Source organism: Tupaia chinensis, unplaced genomic scaffold, assembly GCF_000334495.1.
Source record: "Tupaia chinensis unplaced genomic scaffold, TupChi_1.0 Scaffold000095_1, whole genome shotgun sequence".
NCBI lineage: Eukaryota > Metazoa > Chordata > Mammalia > Scandentia > Tupaiidae > Tupaia > Tupaia belangeri.
This window is the reverse complement of record NW_006159557.1, coordinates 1,053,546-1,075,710: the sequence shown is the minus strand read 5'-3', so window position 1 is coordinate 1,075,710 and position 22,165 is coordinate 1,053,546. Positions and strand designations below refer to the sequence as shown.

Here is a 22,165-nt window from a genome sequence, read left to right as displayed (position 1 = left end):
ATCAGGGACAATTTCCACTCTGAGTTCACTGTAATTTTATGGCAGGATTATATAATACTGTAATGATTTTTCTCTTGTGCCCCCCCCCCCTTTTAAATGTCCTTTACTGATCTTCATACAGCTTACTCCTTTTATATAGATTCCAACCTGGATATTGCCTTCTGTGAAAGTCTTGTTTTTGACCATTTAATCTAAATTACCTGTTCATCACATTGGCCCATTTTAATTCTCTGCACAATAGAGAGTCTTAGTTTTTCTGTTGTTCGTTTTTTCATTCTTTTAGTCAGTCATCCATTCCTTCACCTTTCAGCATCAGTTACCCAAGGGTAGGGACCTGTCCTGTTCCATTCAGAAAATAGGAGAGTGTTTGAACTCACTGTTAAATATTGGCACTAGGATAGGATACAGTGGTAAGAAAAGCTGACCCAGCCCTCATGGGGGTAGCCTTGAAGGAGATACATACCTGTCAAAATAAATAAGTAAATAAACATATAATTTCAAATTATTCTAAGTACTCTGGCCGACAAGACTCATTGTCCCCTTGTCTTAGACTGGGAAATTAAGGAAAGTCTTTGGATCAAAGTTTAAAGAGTGAATACAAGTCACCTAAGTACCTAAGGTTCTAACATTGTCCTCATGGTGTGGAGGAAGGTGTGAGGAACCTGTTGTGGTCTTTGTGACAGTGACAAGGATGTTACAATAGTGCATTCAGAGAACTAAAAAAGGTCCTCATAGGTTGGTCATAAAATGCAAAGAAGAAATATCAAATTAGAGAAGAGTCTGGTGGTTGATGGGGAAGCCAGAGCCAGGAAAGGAATCAGGGAGTCATTCCCTCTGGATGCCATTTGACTAGATGAAAAAGAAAGGATTCTAAGGCAGGACAGATTTTCAAAGTCATGAAGAGAAGAAAGAACCAACAGAGGAGATTGAAAAGTGGTAATGGATGAGGTGGGAAAAAAACCAGAGTAGAATGTGGTTATGGAAACCAAAGATAAGTTTCAAGGAGGAAGTGACCACCATGTTAATTTTGCTGAAGGTCAAAGAAAGGTGCGTGCCTTGGATAGCGTGTAGCCCAGGGCTTGAGAGCAGCCAAGTGCTGCCTCTGTCTGGTGTGTGGTCCTGGCCCATCTAGAGCGAATTGCAGACAAAACCTAAGGTGAGACGGTGAAGTCAGAGGCTCAGCGCAGGGGAAGAAGTTTGGAGTAGACCCACAGACATGCCTGAAGATGACATCTGTGAACCAGCGTGACTGACCCATCAACAAAAACCTCAATAAAATATGTCTTAGTACCAAAAGCTTTGAAAGGAACCAAACAAAATGATGCATACCCTTCTACAATACTGTCCTGTTCTGGAAGGCTGTCTTCCTAGCTGTGTGGAAAGACTGGAGAACCCCAACCCTATGTAAAATGTCACTCACTCTCTAAAACATTGCATTTTTTTCCTTTTTGTCTGTCCTTTTCACAGAATAACAGACTGAGAAAATATGCCTTTGAATTGAAAATGAATGACCTGACCTATTTTGTGCTGGCAGCTGAAACAGAGTCCGATATGGATGAATGGATCCACACCCTCAACCGCATCCTGCAAATCAGTCCTGAGGGGACCCTCCAAGGGAGGAGGAGCACAGAGCTCACAGACCTGGGGCTGGGTGAGAGGACACGACATCATCTCCCTTTCTTTGCCAAGCTCATTTAAGCTGTCGTAATTGTGGTAGCTGTCACATCTCCCTCATCTATCCCTGAGTTATTTGCTCCAAGAAATCACCCCTAAGTCCTTCCTGAAAAGTGATGATCACCACACAGAGGCGCGAGCTGACTGGCAATGCCTTGTAAGCTGACATACAGAAATGATGTTGAGGGAACCAGCAGTTAGCGTAATGGCTATGTCGCTGGACTCCCACGTAGTCAACCGCAGTTTGCGCCCGGACCCGGTGGCTTAAAACTCACGCTGGGCGCGCGTGCGTGCATGCCCAAGATCCCGAGAGGAGAATGGAGGAGAAGGGATTGCGGCGTGACCATCCCCCCGGGGGGGGGGTGACTTCTCGCTTTCTGTCTCTCTGTCTATCTGGCTGGCTGGCAAGTGCATGCGCCCTATAGCAAAAACCTCTCCAAAAAAAGAAAAAGAAATGATGTTGAGGCTCCTGTGTCACAGCATCAGAAATGTCCCCATGTCTAATGAGATGTTGTTTTATAAGGGCTATTTTCTGTTCTTTGGCCTTTCATACCATATAATCAATTATTTTTATACTCTGTATAAAATAGAGAAAATACATAGCACTTCCTTTTAAGTAAAATGATACCTTTTGTTTATGCTTTGCAACTACCCTGAGATCAGCATTTATGTGAAAGTTCCAAAATCATGGGCAGTCATAGAGATTTTATAAGATTTCTTTTTTCTGCCAAACCAAATTCTTTCATAAGATTTTTTTTTGTCTTGCTCTTTTTTATGATTTTTTTTTTACTTGACACATAATAGATGTATATCTTTTGGGGGCACAGTATAGTTTTTCATTGTGTGGATACAATGTATAATTATCAAACCAGGGAAATTAGCATATTCATTACCTCGTACATTTACCATTTCTTAGTCCTGGGAATATTCAAAATCCTCTTTTAAGTATTTTGATACGTACAGTAAATTATTGCTAACTATAGTTACCCTACTTTGCCACTGCTCAGTAGAACTTCCTCCTCATACTTAACACCTCCCTATCAACCGTCTTACCCTTTCAAGCTCTGGTAACCACTGTTCTATTTTTTCTCATAAGATTCTAATTGATTCTAGGCAAAGAGAAGGAAGTAGGAGAGAGGAAAGTAAGGGTCACAAGAAGGGTAGGAAAGTTAAGTCCATAGCTACGCGGAAGGCCAGTTTGCCACCAGCAGAGTTAGTGACCCTCCCACCAAGGAAACGAGTTTAAAAGACATTCTACAGAGCACCGTGGCTCTGTAGAAATCAAAGGGTCTTTGAGTTCTAAGGGTCTAAGTATCATATGCTGTAAAGCGAAAGAAACAGGAAAGTGAGGAAGAAAACTGCTGTTGACTTGAACACAACCATTGTATGCCACAGTAGATGTTCTACATTTGTGTATTATTTACTTAACAGTAGTCACGTCGATTACTACTAATAATCATGTCGAGTATGAATGTTTACAGTGTCTTACAGAGCCCAAGTAAAACTAGAAGATGGCTTCTAAGTTGATGATCCAAGGTTCAGAATTACCAAAAATATATACAGATGTAAGAAAACATGATATGCATTGCTGAAGTAAATCGGCACAATCCTAAATATAAATGTAGTGTTGTAATGATCCGAACTTCTTAGGGGCACAGGATGGTCTCATGGCAAAAATCCCAAAATGATCACCAGGAGGTCTCATTTCCTGACCCAGATTGCCTAACAGAATAGAGCTGCTGTCAGGAGAAATTGAAGGCTTCGGTTCACCAACATCCCTCTTTGCTCTTGAGTCTAACCCAGCTTTATGTCACAAAACGTAAATAATGTGTGATTAGAAAATGCGTGACCATGAGTAGTATTTAATAATGAGTCTTTTTGTGTCTTTTCTAGATTCACTGGATAATTCTGGAACTTGTGAATGCACTCCAGAAGAAACAGATTCTTTAGAGAATAGCCTACACCCAGACTTCACAAAAGTAATAAAGCTGACATTGCAAATAAATTTTAGTTAGTTATTAGTTTTTGCTTTCATGAAAAAGATAGGAATGCTGAGGACCAGCAGATGGTGTAATGGTTTATGTTGCTGGACTCCCACGTACTCAACCTCAGTTCAAGCCCCTGACCCGTCAGCTAAAGCTCACACCAGGCATGTGTGCATGCATGCCCAAACCCCCGAGAGGAAAAGAGATTGTGATGTGGCCATTTCCTGGGGGCGGGAGGGGTGATGGGGGTGGATTTTTTACTTTCTGTCTTGCCAGGCAGCATATGCACCCTATTGCAAAAATCTCTCAAAAAAAATTAAAAATAGCAATGCTCTTTTAAGATTTAATCCAAGGCCCTCTGAACTTTCCATTAACCTGTATGTTTTATTTAATATGCGCACAATGCTTGAAAATAGAAGCGTGTTTTTGCAAGATTCGCCAGGTGTTAGTAGATGGCATTCGTGTGGTGATAATATTAAGGGCTACTCTTGGCTGTGTGACTGTAGCTGTGGCTGTCTATGTCCACTTAGGACTAACCCTGAATTCTCTGTAGTACCTCACAGAAACTGAAGATACTGTCAAATCAACTCGAAGCATGGAGAGGCTAAATCTGTTCTCTCTGGATCCAGATATTGACGTAAGTCAGAATGTGTTCTATGCAGAACTTGATGCGCACAATTAATTGGGAATTATGATTTAGGATTTCTTTTTTATAATGAGTGTTTGGTGACTAAAACTTTCAAAATATTTTTTAGACCTTGAAGCTTCAAAAAAAGGATCTTCTAGAACCTGAGTGTGTGATCAAACCGTTTGAAGAAAAAGCTGCTAAGAGAATCATGATCATTTGTAAAGCTCTCAACTTAAACCTTCAGGGATGTGTCACGGAGAATGAAAACGATCCGATTACAAATGTAAGTTTCTCCTGTTCCATCGCCTGTCAGCCAGCATCACCCCACCCTAGTCGAGATCCTTCCTTTTCCTGCTAATTCCAGGCACTGATTTCACAACCAGGAGTATAATTAACTGCATTGTTCCACACTATAAAAATGCACAAGTTCTGAGGTGGAACTGCCAATATGCTGCCCTAAAATTTTCCTTTTCACTTAAAGAAGTATCAGAGAGGCTGTGTTCTGGGATTCTGTCCATGAAGTCAGCAGAGTGGTTCAGAGATTCCTGAGGCACTGTCTGTGTCCTCTTAGCAGTACTCAGAGTGGCTTTTTGCCAGTATTTTTATCTCAATATTTATATACTTCTTTTCATGTATATCAGAGATAAAGGTAACTGATCAACCTTGTGATGTCCCAGACATTACTGCTTAGGACCGAATAGTAAAGCAAGTAAAGTAGTATTAGGTGAGTATCTAGTAAATAATGGTACAGATGGCAGGAATTACAGGGGCATTTCACTGGTATTTGGAAACAACATTGTGCTCATTAAACCAATCCAGTATTTCTTTTCCTACTAAGTGAGCTCTCAAAAATTTTCTTTTATTACTTTAGTGGACAGTTTTATACTGATTATAAATGTGTGGAAGGAAGTACATTTTACAAGCATCCACATTATTAAATGTTGAACTATAAAGAAGAATATATAAATTACTTATAATGCTACCATCAATATTACTCAGTTAACATTTTGGCAAATTTTCTTCCATTCTTTTTAAATACATTCCGTTCTGATTTCTAGAAAAATCATTCCTCAGTTGTCAACTTTCACCTGAGGAAAGAAAAATTATGTCCAGACCCTTAATACAAGACATATTTACTTTAGAAGACAGAAACAGCTTTACGTTTTCAATGGAAGCTGAGCCTGTACAATCCCACGCCTTCCTCTATTGATAAAGCAGTTAAACAAGCCTTGTTAGTTGTGACAATGAGTGGTTGGCAGAAAGGATTAACTTTCAGAAAAGCTGATTTTAACACACACCGTGCATCTGAAGCACCTCTGTAATTCTTTTATTTTATTTTTTTTTCCGGAGAGGTTTTTTGCGTGCGCTCGGCAGACAGAGAGAGACAGAGAGACAGAAAGTGAGAAATCACCCCCTGGGGGGATGACCACGCCACAATCCCTTCTCCCCCATTCTCCTCTTGGGATCTTGGGCACACACGCACACGCGCCTGGCATGAGTTTTAAGCCACCGGGTCCGGGACACGAACCGCGGTTGACTACGTGGGAGTCCAGCGACACAGCCATTACGCTAACTGCTGGTCCCCACCTCTGTAATTCTTTTGAGCATCCTACCCTGTCATGTAGGAGCAGGATGTACGGTGGACCTCTGATTCAATGAGGAGAATTAAATGAGATGTGTTGCATTTGGATCAGATTTCTTAGCTTTCCACCTTAGAAGTTGTACCACACTTGACTAACGGCTTATTCTCAGTCTTCTCTACTGTGAATGGGGATAATAATAGTAACGATTTCAAATACTCATTGTGAGAAGAAAATGAAGTAACATTTCAGAAGCTTTCACCCAGTGTTTGGCACTTAGGAAGCATTCATTAAAATGTACTGTTCTCTGAATATATGGAAGATGGCTTGAAATTTTGTAAAAACTATGTATGCAGGATATCAAGATCTTCCATGTAGCATGGGATATTCTTGTTGATGTGTAAGCTAAAATTGAAATCTTGGGCACCATTGAAAATCTTGACCTGAAATGAAGCTTCCTCATAGTTTATAACTTTGTGCACTAGATATGAGTAAAAATGAAAGTAGTTGAAGTCAGGTTTATTCATTCTCAAAAAAAATATTCAGTGACACTATGAACCAGACTTGTTCTAATACTAGGAAAACAGCAGGAAGCAAAGAAGAGAAGTTCCTGGTCTCTCTTTTTTTAAAAAAAATTTTATTTATTATTATATTTTAAACTTTGCTATAGAGCACACATGCTATCAGAGAGAGAAAGAAAGAGAAAGCGAGAAACCAAACTGCCAGGTCCAAGACTCAAACCATGATTGGCCATTTTGTAGTCCAACACCTCACCCATTATGCCACCGAACCTCCATTTCTTGTTTCTTGAAGATTAGATTCTTTTAAAAATTATAGAGAATAGATAATGCAGTTTTTGCACTTCACAAAGATGTACAACAATTTAATGTAAATAAGAAAATATAAAATAAATAAAAATTCTGGGGACCAGCAGTTAGCATAATGTCTATGTCGCTGGACTCCCACGTAGTCGACTGCGGTTCATGTCCCATACCCGGTGGCTTAAAACTCACCCTGGGCACTTGTGCGTGTGTGCCCAAGATCCCGAGAGGAGAATGGAGGAGAAGGGATTGCGGCGTGGTCATCTCCCCTGGGGGGTGATTTCTCGCTTTCTGTCTCCCTCTCTCTCTCTGTCTTTCTGGTGAGCACACGCACCCTATAGCAAAAACCTCTAAAATAAATAAATAAATATTTTGAAAAGAAAACAAATGAACAAGATAATTGCACATTGTGTAATATTTTTAAAATAAGTAAACAGGAAGAAAGGTGATCCAGAGAAACTGGAGGGAGGGTTTTACTCTTTAGATAAAGTGGTTATAAAAGGTCTTTCTGAAGAGGTGAAAGGATAAAAAGACAGGACAGGGGAGAACATTCCAGGCAGAAGACAGAGCAAGTACAAATACTCTGAGACTGGTGAGTCTTGGAAAGTTCTAGAAACTGAAAGGAGATAAAGAAGGAAAACACAGACCATAAGGTAGAAGAAACAGTAAGATTATGTAGGGACTCAAACTATAATTGAAGAGTTTGGATTTACCTGAAGTGTGAGTGGAGACTAGTCAATGGTTAGAGCCCTTTAAATTCATGTTTTTGATGGGATCAACAGATGGCATAACAGTTATGTCATTGGATTCCTACGTACTCGACCTCGGTTCAAGTCCCAGACCCGGCAACTTAAACTCACACCAGGCACAAGGGTGTGCATGCCCAAAAATCCCAAGAGGAGAATGGAGTAGAAGGGACTGTGACATGACCATCCCTCATGGGGGGTGATGTCTCACTTTTTGTCTTTGTCTCTTCTGGTGATTGCACACGCCCTATAGCAAAAAAAAAAAAATCTCTAAAAATATAAAAAAATGTGTTTTTGAAATATCCCATCAGCAGAATGGATTGGAAGAAACAAGAGCTTTCTAGGGAGACCAGTTAGAGGCTGCTACCCCATTTATTGTGTGGCTTAAACTAAGGTTGGCAAGGAAGGAGAAAAATGCATGAATTTGACTGATGTTTTGTAAATGAAACTGAAAGGTTTTCCTGATGTAATATGTATACAGGATAAGACAAAGGGATATCTCAAAGATGTGTCCCTAGTTTTTGCTTTGGACATTTCTAGGTGTGGTGGTGCCATTTATTAAGATGGCAAGACTAGAGGAAGAGCAGGTTTGGAGACAACAGGTCAAGTATACCGTGATGAACACATTAAGCTTAGTAGGCCTATTAAAGGTCCCAACAGAGATGTCCATAAACAACTTCAGGTGCAAGTTTGGAACTCAAGAAGTGGCAGGGAGTAGAGATATAAATTTGGAAGTCTAGCCCAGGCAGTGACCAAGGGAAGAATCACCTAAGAATTTCTATGCCCTAAAAGGTCCAGAAACCAAACATTTAGAGGATTGATAGAGCAATGACCAAAAACTAAGAAGAAATGATTATCAGGGTAAACTTAAGCTAAGAAAGAGGGAGTTATGAAGCCAAGAGAGAATGAGCCAGCTGTATGGAAGGGTGCTGAGAAGCTGGGTAGCATGAGTCAAAGAAGAGGCTAATAGATAGGACAAAACGCAGGGTGCAGGTGGCTATAGCAAAAGCAATTTCCAGGGAGTAAAACTGTTAGGAGGAGTAATCATAAATACCTTCATGAAAGATTTAAACACCAAACATAGAGGGGCCAGCAAGTGGCAGGGTGGTTAAGGGGCTGCACTCCCATATGGCCACCTGCAGTTCGAGTCCTGGACTATATGGCTCGCTTTCTCTCTTTCTCTCTCTCTCTCTCTCTCTCTCTCTCTCTCTCTCTCTCTCTCTTTCTGTGTGTGTGTGTGTCTCTCTCACTGGTGAGCACACATGCCCTATAGCAGATTTAAAATAATAATAATAGTAATAAATAAAATTCAATAAATAATTTTTAATGGCAAAACATAAATAAGCAAACAAGCCTAGGGACTCAGCTTTTGAAGTCATTGGGAAAATTCAGGAAAGCATAAAGCAAATAGTAATGTCACTTAGTAATTTACTAAATAAAAATAAATGCTTTTCTTTGACCCAACATACCCTTCATGTGATCAAGAATTCCAATTTAGTAGTTGAAAATCAGAGATAATGGGCTTATCTTTCCAGTGCCGGTGGGATATGAGTCCTTTCATGGGGATTCTTTTCTCTGTGCTAAGACCTATATTCAGAAGCTCAATGTCTGTATCTGGGCCAATCTCACCAGACTCTGGTCCAGAGAGTGCTGTTAGTATGACCTTTCCTAACCTCTGGGACAATGAATTAAATTGATTTGGAATTTTTATATGTCTATACCAGTAAAATTTATTTTATAGTTTATACAAGCATTAAAAAAATTAACTAAAATTAAAATTACTTCTTTTTTTTTTCCTTTGGAGAGGTTTTTGCTATAGGGCATGTGTGCTCACCAGAAAGACAGAGAGAGATAGAGAGACAGAAAGCGAGAAATCACTCCCCAGAGGGATGATCACGCAGCAATCCCTTCTCCTCCATTCTCCTCTCAAGATCTTGGACACACACCCATACATGTCTGGCATTGAGTTTAAGCCACCGGGTTCTGGACTGAGACCACGATCGACTACATGAGAGTCCAGCGACGTAGCCATTACGCCATCTGCTGGTCCCTAAAATTAAAATTACTTCTAAAAATAATTTAATTATACTTTTTAAAAATATATATTTTATTCAACTTTTATTTTATTATTTACTTATTTTAATTTAACCTGAGAGGGACACAGTGAGAGAGAGAGAGAAAGAGAGAAAAAAAGAGAGGGAAAGTGGGAAAGCAAGACACCAGGTCCAGGACTCGAACCATGGTCAGCCATGTTGGAGTCCAGTGCCCTTAACCACCAAGCCACCTGCTGACCCTAATTTAATTATACTTAAAAGCAATAATACAAAATGTAATAATAAAACAACCTCACCTTGACAGCGGTTTGTTATTTAATGACATTGTCTTTGAAAATCTCTGTTTATTCAATGAACTTTATTTATTACTTTTTAAGCATATTGTTCTTAATTCAGTGAGCATGTTTTAAATTAATTGAAATATTTCTCCAAAATGCTTAAAAGTCAGCTATTACATTTATGAATGGACTTCTAAAGACTCCCTTAAAATCAGGAAATAGCATTTGACAGCATATAATTTTTTAGTCAGTAAATTGAAAACCAAATTCAAGTTGATGGTTTAATAGTATAAAATATTTCTTTGAAAATAAGAGTTGATTCCAAAAACCCAAAATAATAAAGCTATTTCACAGCAGAGCTACATTTAAAATTGTGTGTTCCTGAATATTTTAAAAAAGAAGAATGCAGATTTCTGAACACATGAAACCTATGACTTCAATTTTTAGGCTTTGAAGGTGCTTTATTAAACAAATCTTTACTCAAAAGCCAGTGATTTGAAAGGAAAGATTTGACATTTATGTTGAAAAGGTGGATTGGGAGAAATAAATGAATCACTACACAAGCTTTAATTTCTGATGGGTTATCAAATGGGTAATTTATTTCCATTCACTGAGCAGAAATGAAAATCAAAATGTAACAATTCCGGGGAAAAAAATAAGAATGTTTTTCTCTGACCTTCAATGTGTTTTAAGTTCCTATCTGAGTTATTTTCTCATAATTTTTGCATTTTTAAACTCTTGGCAGTCTGCTACTACCAAGCCGAGAGGCTTTTAGGTTGATAAAATATACAACTTTTACCTGGTAATTGGTTTCTTTTCTTTTTTAGATTTTTGTCATAGGGCATGTGCGCTTACTAGAGAGAGACAGAGAGAGGGAATGAGAGGACTCTCCCCACAGAGGGATGCCACGCCACAATCCCTTCTCTTACATTCTCTTCTCTGGATTTGGGCGTACACACACACACACCTGGTATGATTTTTCAAGTCGTAGGGTCCAGAACTTAACCACAGTCAGCCATGTTGGAGTGTCGTGCCTTACCCACCCCACCATCTGCTGGCCCCCTATAATTGCATTATTTTTAAGTAATTTGTTAAATTTTCATTTTAATGTGTGCAATTCTCTTTCTAAAAGCAAGAGAACTGGCAAGGATTGCTAATGTTAAGGAATTTAACTATAATAGTTCCCTTGTTCAAAGGATAGGAGATCCACAGCATGAGTGAGGATGTGCAATATGAACTGGGTATTGTCATATAACCTGTTTGTCCACATAATACAGGCAGAGGATACTGAATTTGAAATTAAGCAACATAACAAAAGTGAAAATGTTGGTTTCCTAAGGCATATCCCAGCTTGTAACCTTGACTGTTGTGAAGGTGTATGTATTTCTTTCCTCAGAATGAGAAGAGAGTGTAGAATCAGTGATATTCCATGGACACTGAGCACAGCATGTGCCTCCTTGTTGGTATCTCGATGTCACCTTCACTAAAAGGAATCAGAGCTCCTTGGAGGAATATTTGAGGCACAGAAAGTACTGGGTCATCAGAAAAGTCATGACATTTTTCTTTGTTTTTCTTTGCACAAGTGCCTCATGACTTTTCTGACCACCTAATATAACATAAGCCTGGAACAACTTTTGAGGTAGAAAAGTACTAAAATATGGTGGAACTTACCAAAAAGTCTCTGGAGCTACCTTGAAGGGGGTCCATGTAGCCAAATATGGGACAAATTGAGTATTACTATAAATAATCATCCTAAGAAATTATAAACTGGGGACCAGCAGATGTTGTAATGGTTGCATCGCTGGACTCCCACATAGTTGACCACAGTCTGAGTCCTAGATCCAGCAACTTAAAACATACTGGGAATGTGTGTGTATGTGCCCAAAATTCCAGTAGAAGAATGGAGGAGAAGGAATCGTGAAGTGGCCATTCCCCCTGGGGGTGATTTCTCGCTTTCTGTCTCTCTCTTTCTCTCTCTCTCTCTCTCCAACAAGTGTACACACCCTATAGCAAAAATCTCTCTCTAGAAGAAAAAATTAAAATCTGTTGACTAAAATAGTAATCCATGACTCTATACTTACATAAATAAGTAAATGAGTAAAATATAAAGGAGAAAGGATAACTCAACTTTACAGTAAAATAGGAGCAAAGAAATATATAAAAATGATGGTGGGTTGGCCCCATAGTGCAGCAGTTAAGGTCTACATAGAGTAAGCTGGATCTCACATGGCTGACCACTGTTCAGATCACCATCCTGGGATCAAAGTGTCAGGCATGAGAGTACATGAGCCCAAGGTCCCGATGGGATGGAGAAATGAAGGGAAAGATTGCAACATGATGGAGCCATATTGGGGGTTCTCTCTCTCTTTTTCTTTCTCTCCTTGTCTCCATCTCTCACTCATGTGCCTGTGCCCTCTGACATTGAAAAGAATGATGGACATCACCACTGGTGGATATTTTCATGGTAGTTGGTCTCTGCGGGAGTTATCAATGGAGATTAAGATTAGTAGGTTGGGTTTAATGAGTAGCAGGACATTGGGGGTAATCTCAAAATATATTTTCACAACTATTCACAATGACCAAAGGGACAATGGTAAAGTCATAAAGAAAAAATTGGCAGATATCAGCATGACCAGAAAAGCAAGATGAATCCTGCACGTGTTGAGAGAAATGACATTGTATGCTCTTGATAGACTAAGCTCTAAAAATCAAGCATCAGTCTGGGCTGTCACTGCCGAAGAAGCATGGCCTGGATCTGGGCATGAAGAAACATGTAGGAGACCCAGGTTGCCAGTCATCCTTCAGAATGCTTGTTCCTCACTCTTTAAAACTGTCAAGAACATGAGAGAATAAGACTGAAGAATTGTTCACATGAGAATAAGACAAAGAAACATGGCAGCAAAATGCAAGGGGTGGTGTTAGATGGGATTCTGCACCAGAAGGTAAAAGAGACATTGTCAAATCAGTCGACTGTATTGGAAGGATCATGGGGATCAGCTAGTGGGATTGGACCCACATTGCATTTCTGACCTCGGTAGCTGCATGGTGATCAGGCAGGAGAACCATCTCATTTGACAGATCACCTGGACTATTAAGGACTAGGATACTACTAGAAACTTGCCTCACATTCATACTGATTATAATAGGTGTTAGAGAGAGAGAAAATGAGAAAGAGAAAAAGGTTAACAGTTGGAGAATCTGAGAAAAGGGGATGTGAAAGTGACCTGCAGTATACGCAGCGTTTTCGTAAATTTAAAATTATTTCAAAATAAAGGAACAAATCGTTAATATCTGTCTTAAAAAGAAAGCAAACTCAACTAAGATATCAATTTCTGTAGGAAACATTCTGCAAACTCTGACAGGCTCTCCTTGCAACCTGATGCTCACCTAACTATTAAGACGGATCACTTTGTGTTTCAGCCTGTATCTTGTTCACTAATGAGCTGGAAGTACCCAGGGCAGTGGCAAGTCATAGTTACTACTTGATAAATGTTAGCTAGTATTATTCTGTCAACCTATGATAGAAAACTGAGAAGTAGTTGGACCAGTCGAGAAACTTCTACAATTCCATTGTAGATTTCCAGGAGCCTGGAATAACAGGTGGTAGGTCTTTTTTGAGAATGTAGGGGAAATAATGAAAAGGATATTTAAGGCCAAACTATGCACGTAGAGCAACATATGGTGGAGAATATTCAGTGGGGAAACTGGTGAAGAAACCAATAAAGTACAATCCTGGGACCTGAGATACATGCTGGAGGAGAAGATTCTGGGTATTTCTCACTGAATTCGAGGAGTTTACTTTCTGGGTATATTTTATCTCCTGCTTTGTTAAGGAGTATACTGAAGAGGCTGGTGCATGGGTGACAATTTTATGTCAACACCTTCTGTTCTTTCGTTTTCACACAGATTGAGCCTTTTTTTGTGAGTGTGGCACTTTATGACCTCAGAGACAACAGGAAGATTTCTGCTGATTTCCACACAGATCTAAACCACACTGCCGTCCGACAGATGCTCTCGGGGACTTCCATGGCTTTGGAAAATGGGAACATTGACACTGTCACTCCAAGACAATCAGAGGAACCCCATGTCAAGGGACTTCCAGAGGAATGGTTAAAATTTCCAAAGCAGGTTGCACTTTTGTTTATTCATCATGGGACAGGACAGAAAATTCTTATCCCATTATTCCCACTGACAGATCACATAAGATGGGGGTATCTCCTAAAGGAAAATTCCCCTAAAGCTGTCCTTTAAAAAAATGGTGTTTTATACATGTCTTCAGTTTCTTAGGTGCTTATTAGCTACTTTCTTTGTACACAGGCTGTATTTTCTATAAGCAATCCACATTCTGAAATTGTTTTGGTGGCCAAGATTGAAAAAGTCCTGATGGGAAACATTGCAAGTGGTGCTGAACCCTATGTCAAGAATCCAGATTCCAACAAGGTAATGTGCAGCTTTCTTATAAATAATCACAACTGCTTTCAAGAAATAAAGTCACACTGCCTTGATGAATTATCAAATTTAATAAATGATGTCTTAAAATGTTTCTTTAGTGAAATTAAACTCCTTGAAGACAAAGGAGTCTTCAAAAGGCTCATGGAAAATGTATAGTGTGCAAAAACTCTGAATGCATTTCCAATTACTTCTGTACCAAAATGAAATTACACTTTATTTCCATTTTCCCATGAACTTTTTAAAATTCCATCATAAAAATAAGACTGACTTCAGCCATAGTGAATACAAGGAAATATAGCATAGATTGTGAATGTAGATTTAATAACACTTTCCATTCAAGATATAAAGATTTTTTTAAGGAAAAAAGGTTGATGATCCAGACTAGAGTATTTCTACAATGGTAATTTCAAAACTACAAAAACAGGGGACCAGCGGTTAGCGTAATGGCTGTCGCTGGACTCCCACATAGTCGGCTGCGGTTCATGTCCCGGACCCGGTGGCTTAAAACTCACGCCGGGTGCGTGTGTGTGCGTGCCCAAGATCCTGAGAGGAGAATGGAGGAGAAGGGATTGCAGCGTGGCCATCCGCCCTGGGGGGTGATTTCTCGCTTTCTGTCTCTCTGTCTCTCTCTGTCTTTCTGGCGAGTGCACGCGCCCTGTAACAAAAAAAACTCTCAAAAGAAGTTTAAAAAGAAAACAGAGAAAAATAGTGTGAGCATGGGAATATTTGACTTTGTAAAATAGGATCTGTGCGCTAGCAAAAGGCAAAGTTCCATTGACTTTCAATATCAAATAATGCCAATAGGTATTAAGTATTATTTTACCTATACAGTTCATAAAGTACTGTTCTAAACGATATTTTTTTTTTTAGTACGCACAAAAGATATTAAAATCCAACAGACAGTTCTGCAGCAAATTGGGGAAATACCGCATGCCGTTTGCTTGGGCGGTGAGGTAAGGTGACAACCACAATTGACAGAATAGAAATGTCTTTACCGTCTGCACTGGAAGCTTTGGTTTTAAACACCTTTGTGTCACCTACTATTTTTAATGTCCCCTCACCTAGAACATGCTAGTGTGGTTATTTTCATAAACATCTCAAGTTCCCCAGAGATACATTTCACATGGCCAGCACACTGTGGGTTCTTGGTACGTATCAAATCCAAGTCATAATTTGTTCATTAGCATATTTGGTTTAATAAACTCTAACATTATTCCTCCCTGAGAGTCTGGTGTGTATAAAAGTCAGATGGATCAGATGGATGCACTGTGATATCTTCTGTAGCTGCATGATTCATCTTGCATAGGGCTCAGGTCTATATATGAAAGTCCAAATAAAACCATCAACTTGGTGGTTTAAACTCTCTTTGATTTCAGAACTGATTTGACCAGCTAAACTCATTGGTACCAGTTGACACTTTGATGGAATTCTGAGTTCTATGGGCACTGATGGTAGAATACACCAGGACATAGAACCTCTGCACAAAGAACAAAATTGTTTTTCAGATCTGTTTAAACATCAGTTACTATCGACTTCCTCAGTCTCTACACCTCAATTAGTATAATACTTTCTTAAATGAGGAAGAGCCTGGCCTAGACTTAAAAGGTAAAAGGGTCAACAATAAAGAAGCTGAATAAACCTGAGAAGGGTAATTATGTAGCACTACAAAATAAGATAGTCTATTACATATTCATTTCAATGGCAGTAACATTACCTCAATGGCAGTAACTTTAAAATACAAAAGGAGAGAAAATCTGTTAGATATCCCCTTTCTTTTGGAGAGAGGTTTTTGCAATTGGGAATTATTAATATTTTACATAAAGTTTCTTAGGAAAAATAAAAAAGAACCTGGGGACCAGCAGTTGGTGTAATGGCTATGTCACTGGACTCCCATGTAGTCAACCACGGTTCAAGTCCCAGACCCGGTGGCTTAAACTCACGCTGGGCACATATGCTTGCATACACAAGATCCGAGAAAAGAATGGAGGAGAAAGGATTGCAGGGTGGCCATCCCCCCAGGGAGGTGATTTCTTGCTTTCTGTCTCTCTCTTTCTGGCGAGCACACATGCTCTATAGCATAAACCTCTCAAAAAAAAAAAAAAAAAGAGAGAGAGAGAGATTTTATATTAGATCACTTGGGTTATCCAACCACCAAAAAAGTACAAGATACAGCCAAGAAAAGATTTTAATTCCCCATTCAAAATGTAGAAACTGATTTAAAGAAATGTGAACATCAGAGGAAGGCTGATGGTCACCTCGTCGCTTGGACATGAACTAGCTTCTTGACACACTTCAATATTGCACTGATGCTGCTGATTCTCTGGCTACTTTTCCCTTCTATTTTCTAGATTTCAGTTTGCTTCACAGTATAACTTTGAGTGTGCACTTAAACATTTTGGTCCTCAAAATCACTGTCATTGGGACCAGTAGATGCCTTAATGGTTACATAGCTAAACTCCCACATAGTCAAACATGGTTCAAGTTCCAGACCCAGCTGCTTGAAATTCATGCCGGTCACGTATGCATGCATGCCCAAAATCTCAGGAAGAGACAGGATTGTGGGTGTGTGGCCATCCCCCCCGAGGGTAAATCCTTGCTTTCTGTCTCTCTGTCTCTCTCTGTTTCTCTGTAAAGTGCACATGCCCGATAGCAAAAATCTCTAAAAAAAAAAAAAAATCAACTGTCATTAAAAGAGTAGAATTGATAATATTCTGGGTCATTGGAAAACTTATATTTTTCTGGTTTCTATGCAAAAATATGTCATGACTTTTCCAAAGACCCAATAGTATATGACTGTATTTTCACTCGAGCTAGTCATCCCTCCACTGCCACACACACAGATGCTCATCATTGAGAACAGCATTTTATTTCAAATTAATTTGGTGCATGTTCTCCTACCTCACACCAGTTGTAGTTCTATAACAGCAAAAAATGTTATTCTTGGATCGGTATAGAGAACACATACAGATTGCCTCACAGGGTATTTTACAGTCATTGATTTAAAGGGAAGTTGACCCTTATAAGTGTGTCATTTTCATGCATATCACCCCCAGAATCAGATGTTCCTAAATCCATGCCAGGACTCTTTTGTGACTTCTTTTACTCCATCTCATTTGACATTCTAGATGGACCAGTGCACAACATTGAATTTTCTTCTAAATTAAACAAGAGTAGAATAAAAATTCCATTCCTAAATCTATACATTTATAGAAGATACACAGTGCAACTACTTTGTAGGACTCCAATACTGACTACAACATTCTCCACAAGTAGTTGTTCAACTGCTGCTTGAATCCTTCCAGTGACAAAGGCTTAAGTACATCCCTTAATGGTTTTCCCTGCTGTGTTTTTATAGCTCTAATGGTTAGATCATTTTTGTAAAATATCCTTAAATTGCTTAACAACCACTTTTATGTTTTATCTTCCATAGCTACAAGAAGCATACATGTCTCGTTCTTTCCATACATCATGGCTACTTCTGCTGCCTGTGAATGAAGCTAGGACAGACACCAATGCTTTTCTTCCATTAGGCTAAATGCTGAGTTCCCTTGTATCCTGCGCCAATGCCATGGTCCTGGGCCTCTCACAGTGCACTAATCATTGCTCAATTATGGCAGTTGGAACTAGGCACAATGTCCCAGCCATCCTAAAACCATCTGTGCAAATGAGTCAGCTCTTTGTTCTCTTGCCAGTTTGGGTATTTATTGAGCAGCAGCAGGTTATATGGCACAGAGAAGAATGAAACTGCTCCCATCATGCTGTGTTCTTCATTCTCTTTATGTGTCCACTATAACTGAGCATTTTCCAGGGCAGAGCTGTGGCCAAGAGCAAAAAGAAGTTAAAAACTCACATCCTGTCCATATGCTTTATTTTAGGCCACTGGTTAATATTTTTAAAAACTACTACTCAGGGGGCTATCAGGTGGTGTAAAGGTTGGAGCACTGAACTCCCATGTGGTAGACCGTGGTTCAAGTCCTGGATCCCATGGCTTGAAAGTCACACCAGGTGTGTGTGTGTGCATGTCCAAATTCCTGAGAGGAGAATAGAGGAGAAGGGATTGAGATGTGGCCATCCCCCAGGGCAGGGGATGATTTCTAGCTTTCTGTCTCCCTGTCTTTCTCTGTCTCTCTGGCAAGTGCATGCACCTTATGGCAAAAATCTCCAAAACAAAACAGAAGTTTTACTTGAGCCAGTCAGTGAAAGGACATGGATCCCACATGGACGACTGCACATTTTGAGTCCCAGACCACGTGACTTGAGAAATACACGGGCATGTGTGTGCATACCCCAAACCCAAAAAGATGGAGAAATGGAGGAGAAGTGATGGGCTATGACCATTCTTCATAGGTGGCAGTTTCTCTCTCTCTCTCTCTCTCTCTCTCTCTCTCTCTCTCTCTCTCTCTCCGGTGAGTGCACATGTCCTCTGGCTGCAACCATAACAACAGAACACTATTGCTGCTCAAGTTTGTTTTAATTCCTCTCATATTTGTAAATACATCAGACTGGTTTCAATATGGCACACACTTAAACAAAAGCCCTGGATGATAGTTATATAAAATCAGTTCTCCAAATTATGTATTTTCATCCTGTCTCCCCAGCGTTATTTGATAGAGGGCATTTTTATTTTTCCTGTCATTACTTAACAGCAAATAATGAGGAGACAGTTTGAAGAAGTCTAAAAATAACATTCTGATAAATTCCTGGCCCATTTTCTGCATTATTTTACACTAATGCTCTGTGATCTGATATCCATTTAAGGGACCATTTTAGCTGTGTATTGAATTCTTTGATTCAAGAGCGATAAAGTATCCTACTTAAGATCCCCCACACTTAAGTTACAAGAAATAGAAATTCAGCATTTCTTTAATATTGAAGAAAAAACAATTACATATGGGCCTAATATTTCTTTGAGCAGCACATTGTATGATAAAGTGTAAGAATAAAATTTTTAGAAAAGCATTTAAGTATTCTGGGTATGTGAAAGGGCCAGCCAATGGCACGGTTATTGAGGCAGCTGGATCCCACATGGCTGACTTCACAGTTCGAGTCCCACACCCAGCTACTTGAAAATGACACTAGAGGGCTGGGTGTGCATATGTGTCCAAAATCCTGAGAGGAGAAAGGAGAATGGAGAAGAGACTACAGCATGGTCGACCCCTGAGAAGTGATTTCCTACTTTCTCAGTCCCTCTCTGTGTCTCTCTCTGGTGAGAATGCACACCCTATAACTATATATATATATATATATATATATATATACACACCTGGCTTTATTATTTGGACCAAAATAATTTATGTATTTTCACTGAGTCTATACCATTCCAGTGAAATGGATCAAGGAAGGAAAGAAATGGTTCAGATTCAAAGTGTTCCCCTTATTTAATACAGAATCTGAGTCAGGTATCCTCTGCTTTATCTTTGTCTCTGTCTGTAAACAGTATCCAGATACAAACCTGAATAAATATTTTCTTTCAGATCAGTATTTAAAGACAACCAGGGGAATGTGGACAGAGACTCAAGATTTTCACCACTGTATAGACAAGAAAGTGGCAAGATTTCAACTGAAGACCTACTTAAACTAGTGTCAGATTACAGAAGGTAAGATTATTCAGATACATCTTGATTAACGTAAGTCAGCTCTTTGTTACTATTGATTTGTTATCTCTTTATAAATAATACCTGGTTACTTGATTCTCAGATATCCAAGCTTCTCCAGAAAGTAGAGGCTTTTCAAATGACTTCACAGGTACCCAAACGGTGCCCGCAAAGTAAATTTGCCAAATTATATGCCAAGATCATGAAATGTTGAACTATATCAGTTACTTACACAATGTAACCAACTGCTCCAAAATTTAGTAGCTTAAAATAACAGCACTACTTGTTTCACCTCAAGTCTACAATTTCAGCATGGCTGTGTGAGGAAAGTTTGTCTCCTCAACACATGGCATCACTGGGAGAGGTCAGCTGGGGCCAGAGGATCTACTTTCACTATGGCACACTCAGTGCCCGGAAGGTTGGTGCTGGCTGTCGGCTGGGAGGTCAGCTGAGCCTTTCTGCTAGAAATCTTGGTTTTTCTCCATGGAAGACTTTCCATAAGATGCCTTGACTTCCTGGTGGCGTGGTATCTAGATTCTAAGTGTAAGTGTCCCAAGGGACACTACCAGTTCATTAATATTGGGGCCTGGAAGCAGTGCTATTTCTGCCATATGCAACTCTTATACTGTCACAGACCCTACTATAGCACTTAGATTCAAAGGAAGGGAACTTCGATACCTCTCAAAAAGAGCAATGTGAAGAAATTTTAAGACCATGTTTTACAACTCCATGTTTTAAAATTCTATATTGCTGTGAATACCTATAATAAATTATAATAATTCTGTGCTTCAAATACTTTTAGAAAAGATAAAGGAAAGTATTCTGACAGAAGAAAAATATAAAAGCCATGTTTTAAATTTTTAATAATTTTTATAAAGCCATACATCCAACATCCAATGATGAGAAGCTCGTTTACTATAAGCTAATTATGTTAAATGTTTAGCCTTCTGATAATACCCACAGTATTATTTTACCCTTTCCCAAATATTACCTCTGCCTCTCCAACCTAAGAATTAACAATCTCTTAGCTGTTTTGTTTAGCCAAAACAAAACTACCTAATATTATTATTTTTTCTTTTTTGGAGAGGGTTTTGTTATAGGGCGCATGCGTTCGCCAGACAGACAGAAAGAGATAGAGAGACAGAAAGCGAGAAATCATCCCCCATGGGGGATGGTCACGCCGCAATCCCTTCTCCTCCATTCTCCTCTTGGGATCTTGGGCACGCACGCACACGCGCCCAGCATGAGTTTTAAGCCACCAGGTCCGGGACTCAAACCACGGTCGACTACGTGGAAGTCCAGCGACATAGCCATTACACTAACTGCTGGTTCCCAACTACCTAATATTATGAAAAAGCATGATTAATATTTTCTATAGCTCCAATAAAAGATATGTTTCTGTATAACTAGAATAGATGTTTCCTCAACGTTCTTTTTTATTCTAGAAAAAATATAAACTTCACAGAGCAAACTAAAGATGAGAAGTAAAATCTTAGAAGAGGCTCTGAATTACTCTGATTTCTCTGTGGTCCTGCAAAGCCATTTCTTGTGTGGGGGAGACTTTAACCGCCTCTATTTTATCAAGCATTCTAACCAAATCCCCCATCCCAATGGCTTCGCAAGGCTTCTCCAGCCACTCAAATGTGCAATTTGAGTTTCTGTTCTCTTTACCTTAAGGCCAGTGTACTAAATCATGAAAAGTTGTAACACTGAGCAGAAAGAAGCAGTCAGAAAGTTCTGTGATGACCTGAGAGAAACAGAAGAAAACCAAACTCTCACAAAACTCATGTTTCTAGTGACTAACAAAGGAAAGTGTCATTGTGGCCATTAAGGAGCCCCGGGAATACATTTGTAATGTGACATCGAATTGTTTCATGAGAGCCTCACATTGGGGCGTTTATTTGCAATAGTGTGCTGATAAATGTTTAGCAACCAACTCTCCAGGAGAACACTGCTTTGTATTGACCAATTTCCGTGGTGTAAATGATTTGGAAATTATTAGTTTTTAGTAATTTTTGCATTTGAGTTTAATATAATTTGTTTAGTGGTAAGTTTATGCAAGAGTACTTCAGAACATATATGGGGAAACAGGACACAAGTTTATTGTGGTACATAAATATGTTTGACATCCAGGCAAAGTTTTCTTATAATATACATTTTCTATGAACTCTTTAAAGACCCCTTCATATAATTTTGTTATCAAAAATGGCTGTGTTTAACACCTGTCAGACAACATTTCTGAGAATTTAATGATCAGCTCTCACAAACTGGGAAGAGCTGGCTCTATCCCATCACTTTACATATTCCATCTTTGCAAGTAGATTTTCTGGGTCAGTCCCATGGCCTAGTAGTT

At 39.3% G+C, this 22,165-nt stretch overlaps 1 protein-coding gene across 5 annotated transcripts in view; it reads left to right on the top strand.

The window, feature by feature from the left end:
* The window catches only part of DOCK10 (dedicator of cytokinesis 10), a 262,391-nt gene that overhangs the window by 140,021 nt on the left and 100,205 nt on the right, over nucleotides 1-22,165 (top strand). For all 5 annotated transcript variants that reach the window (XM_027769882.1, XM_006143303.3, XM_027769880.1 and 2 more), the window contains exons 8-15: nucleotides 1,468-1,651; nucleotides 3,568-3,653; nucleotides 4,213-4,296; nucleotides 4,415-4,570; nucleotides 13,673-13,894; nucleotides 14,084-14,206; nucleotides 15,089-15,171; nucleotides 19,693-19,815. In XM_027769882.1, coding sequence (XP_027625683.1) covers nucleotides 1,468-1,651; nucleotides 3,568-3,653; nucleotides 4,213-4,296; nucleotides 4,415-4,570; nucleotides 13,673-13,894; nucleotides 14,084-14,206; nucleotides 15,089-15,171; nucleotides 19,693-19,815 — 1,061 coding nt within the window. The remainder of the gene's footprint in view (nucleotides 1-1,467; nucleotides 1,652-3,567; nucleotides 3,654-4,212; nucleotides 4,297-4,414; nucleotides 4,571-13,672; nucleotides 13,895-14,083; nucleotides 14,207-15,088; nucleotides 15,172-19,692; nucleotides 19,816-22,165) is intronic.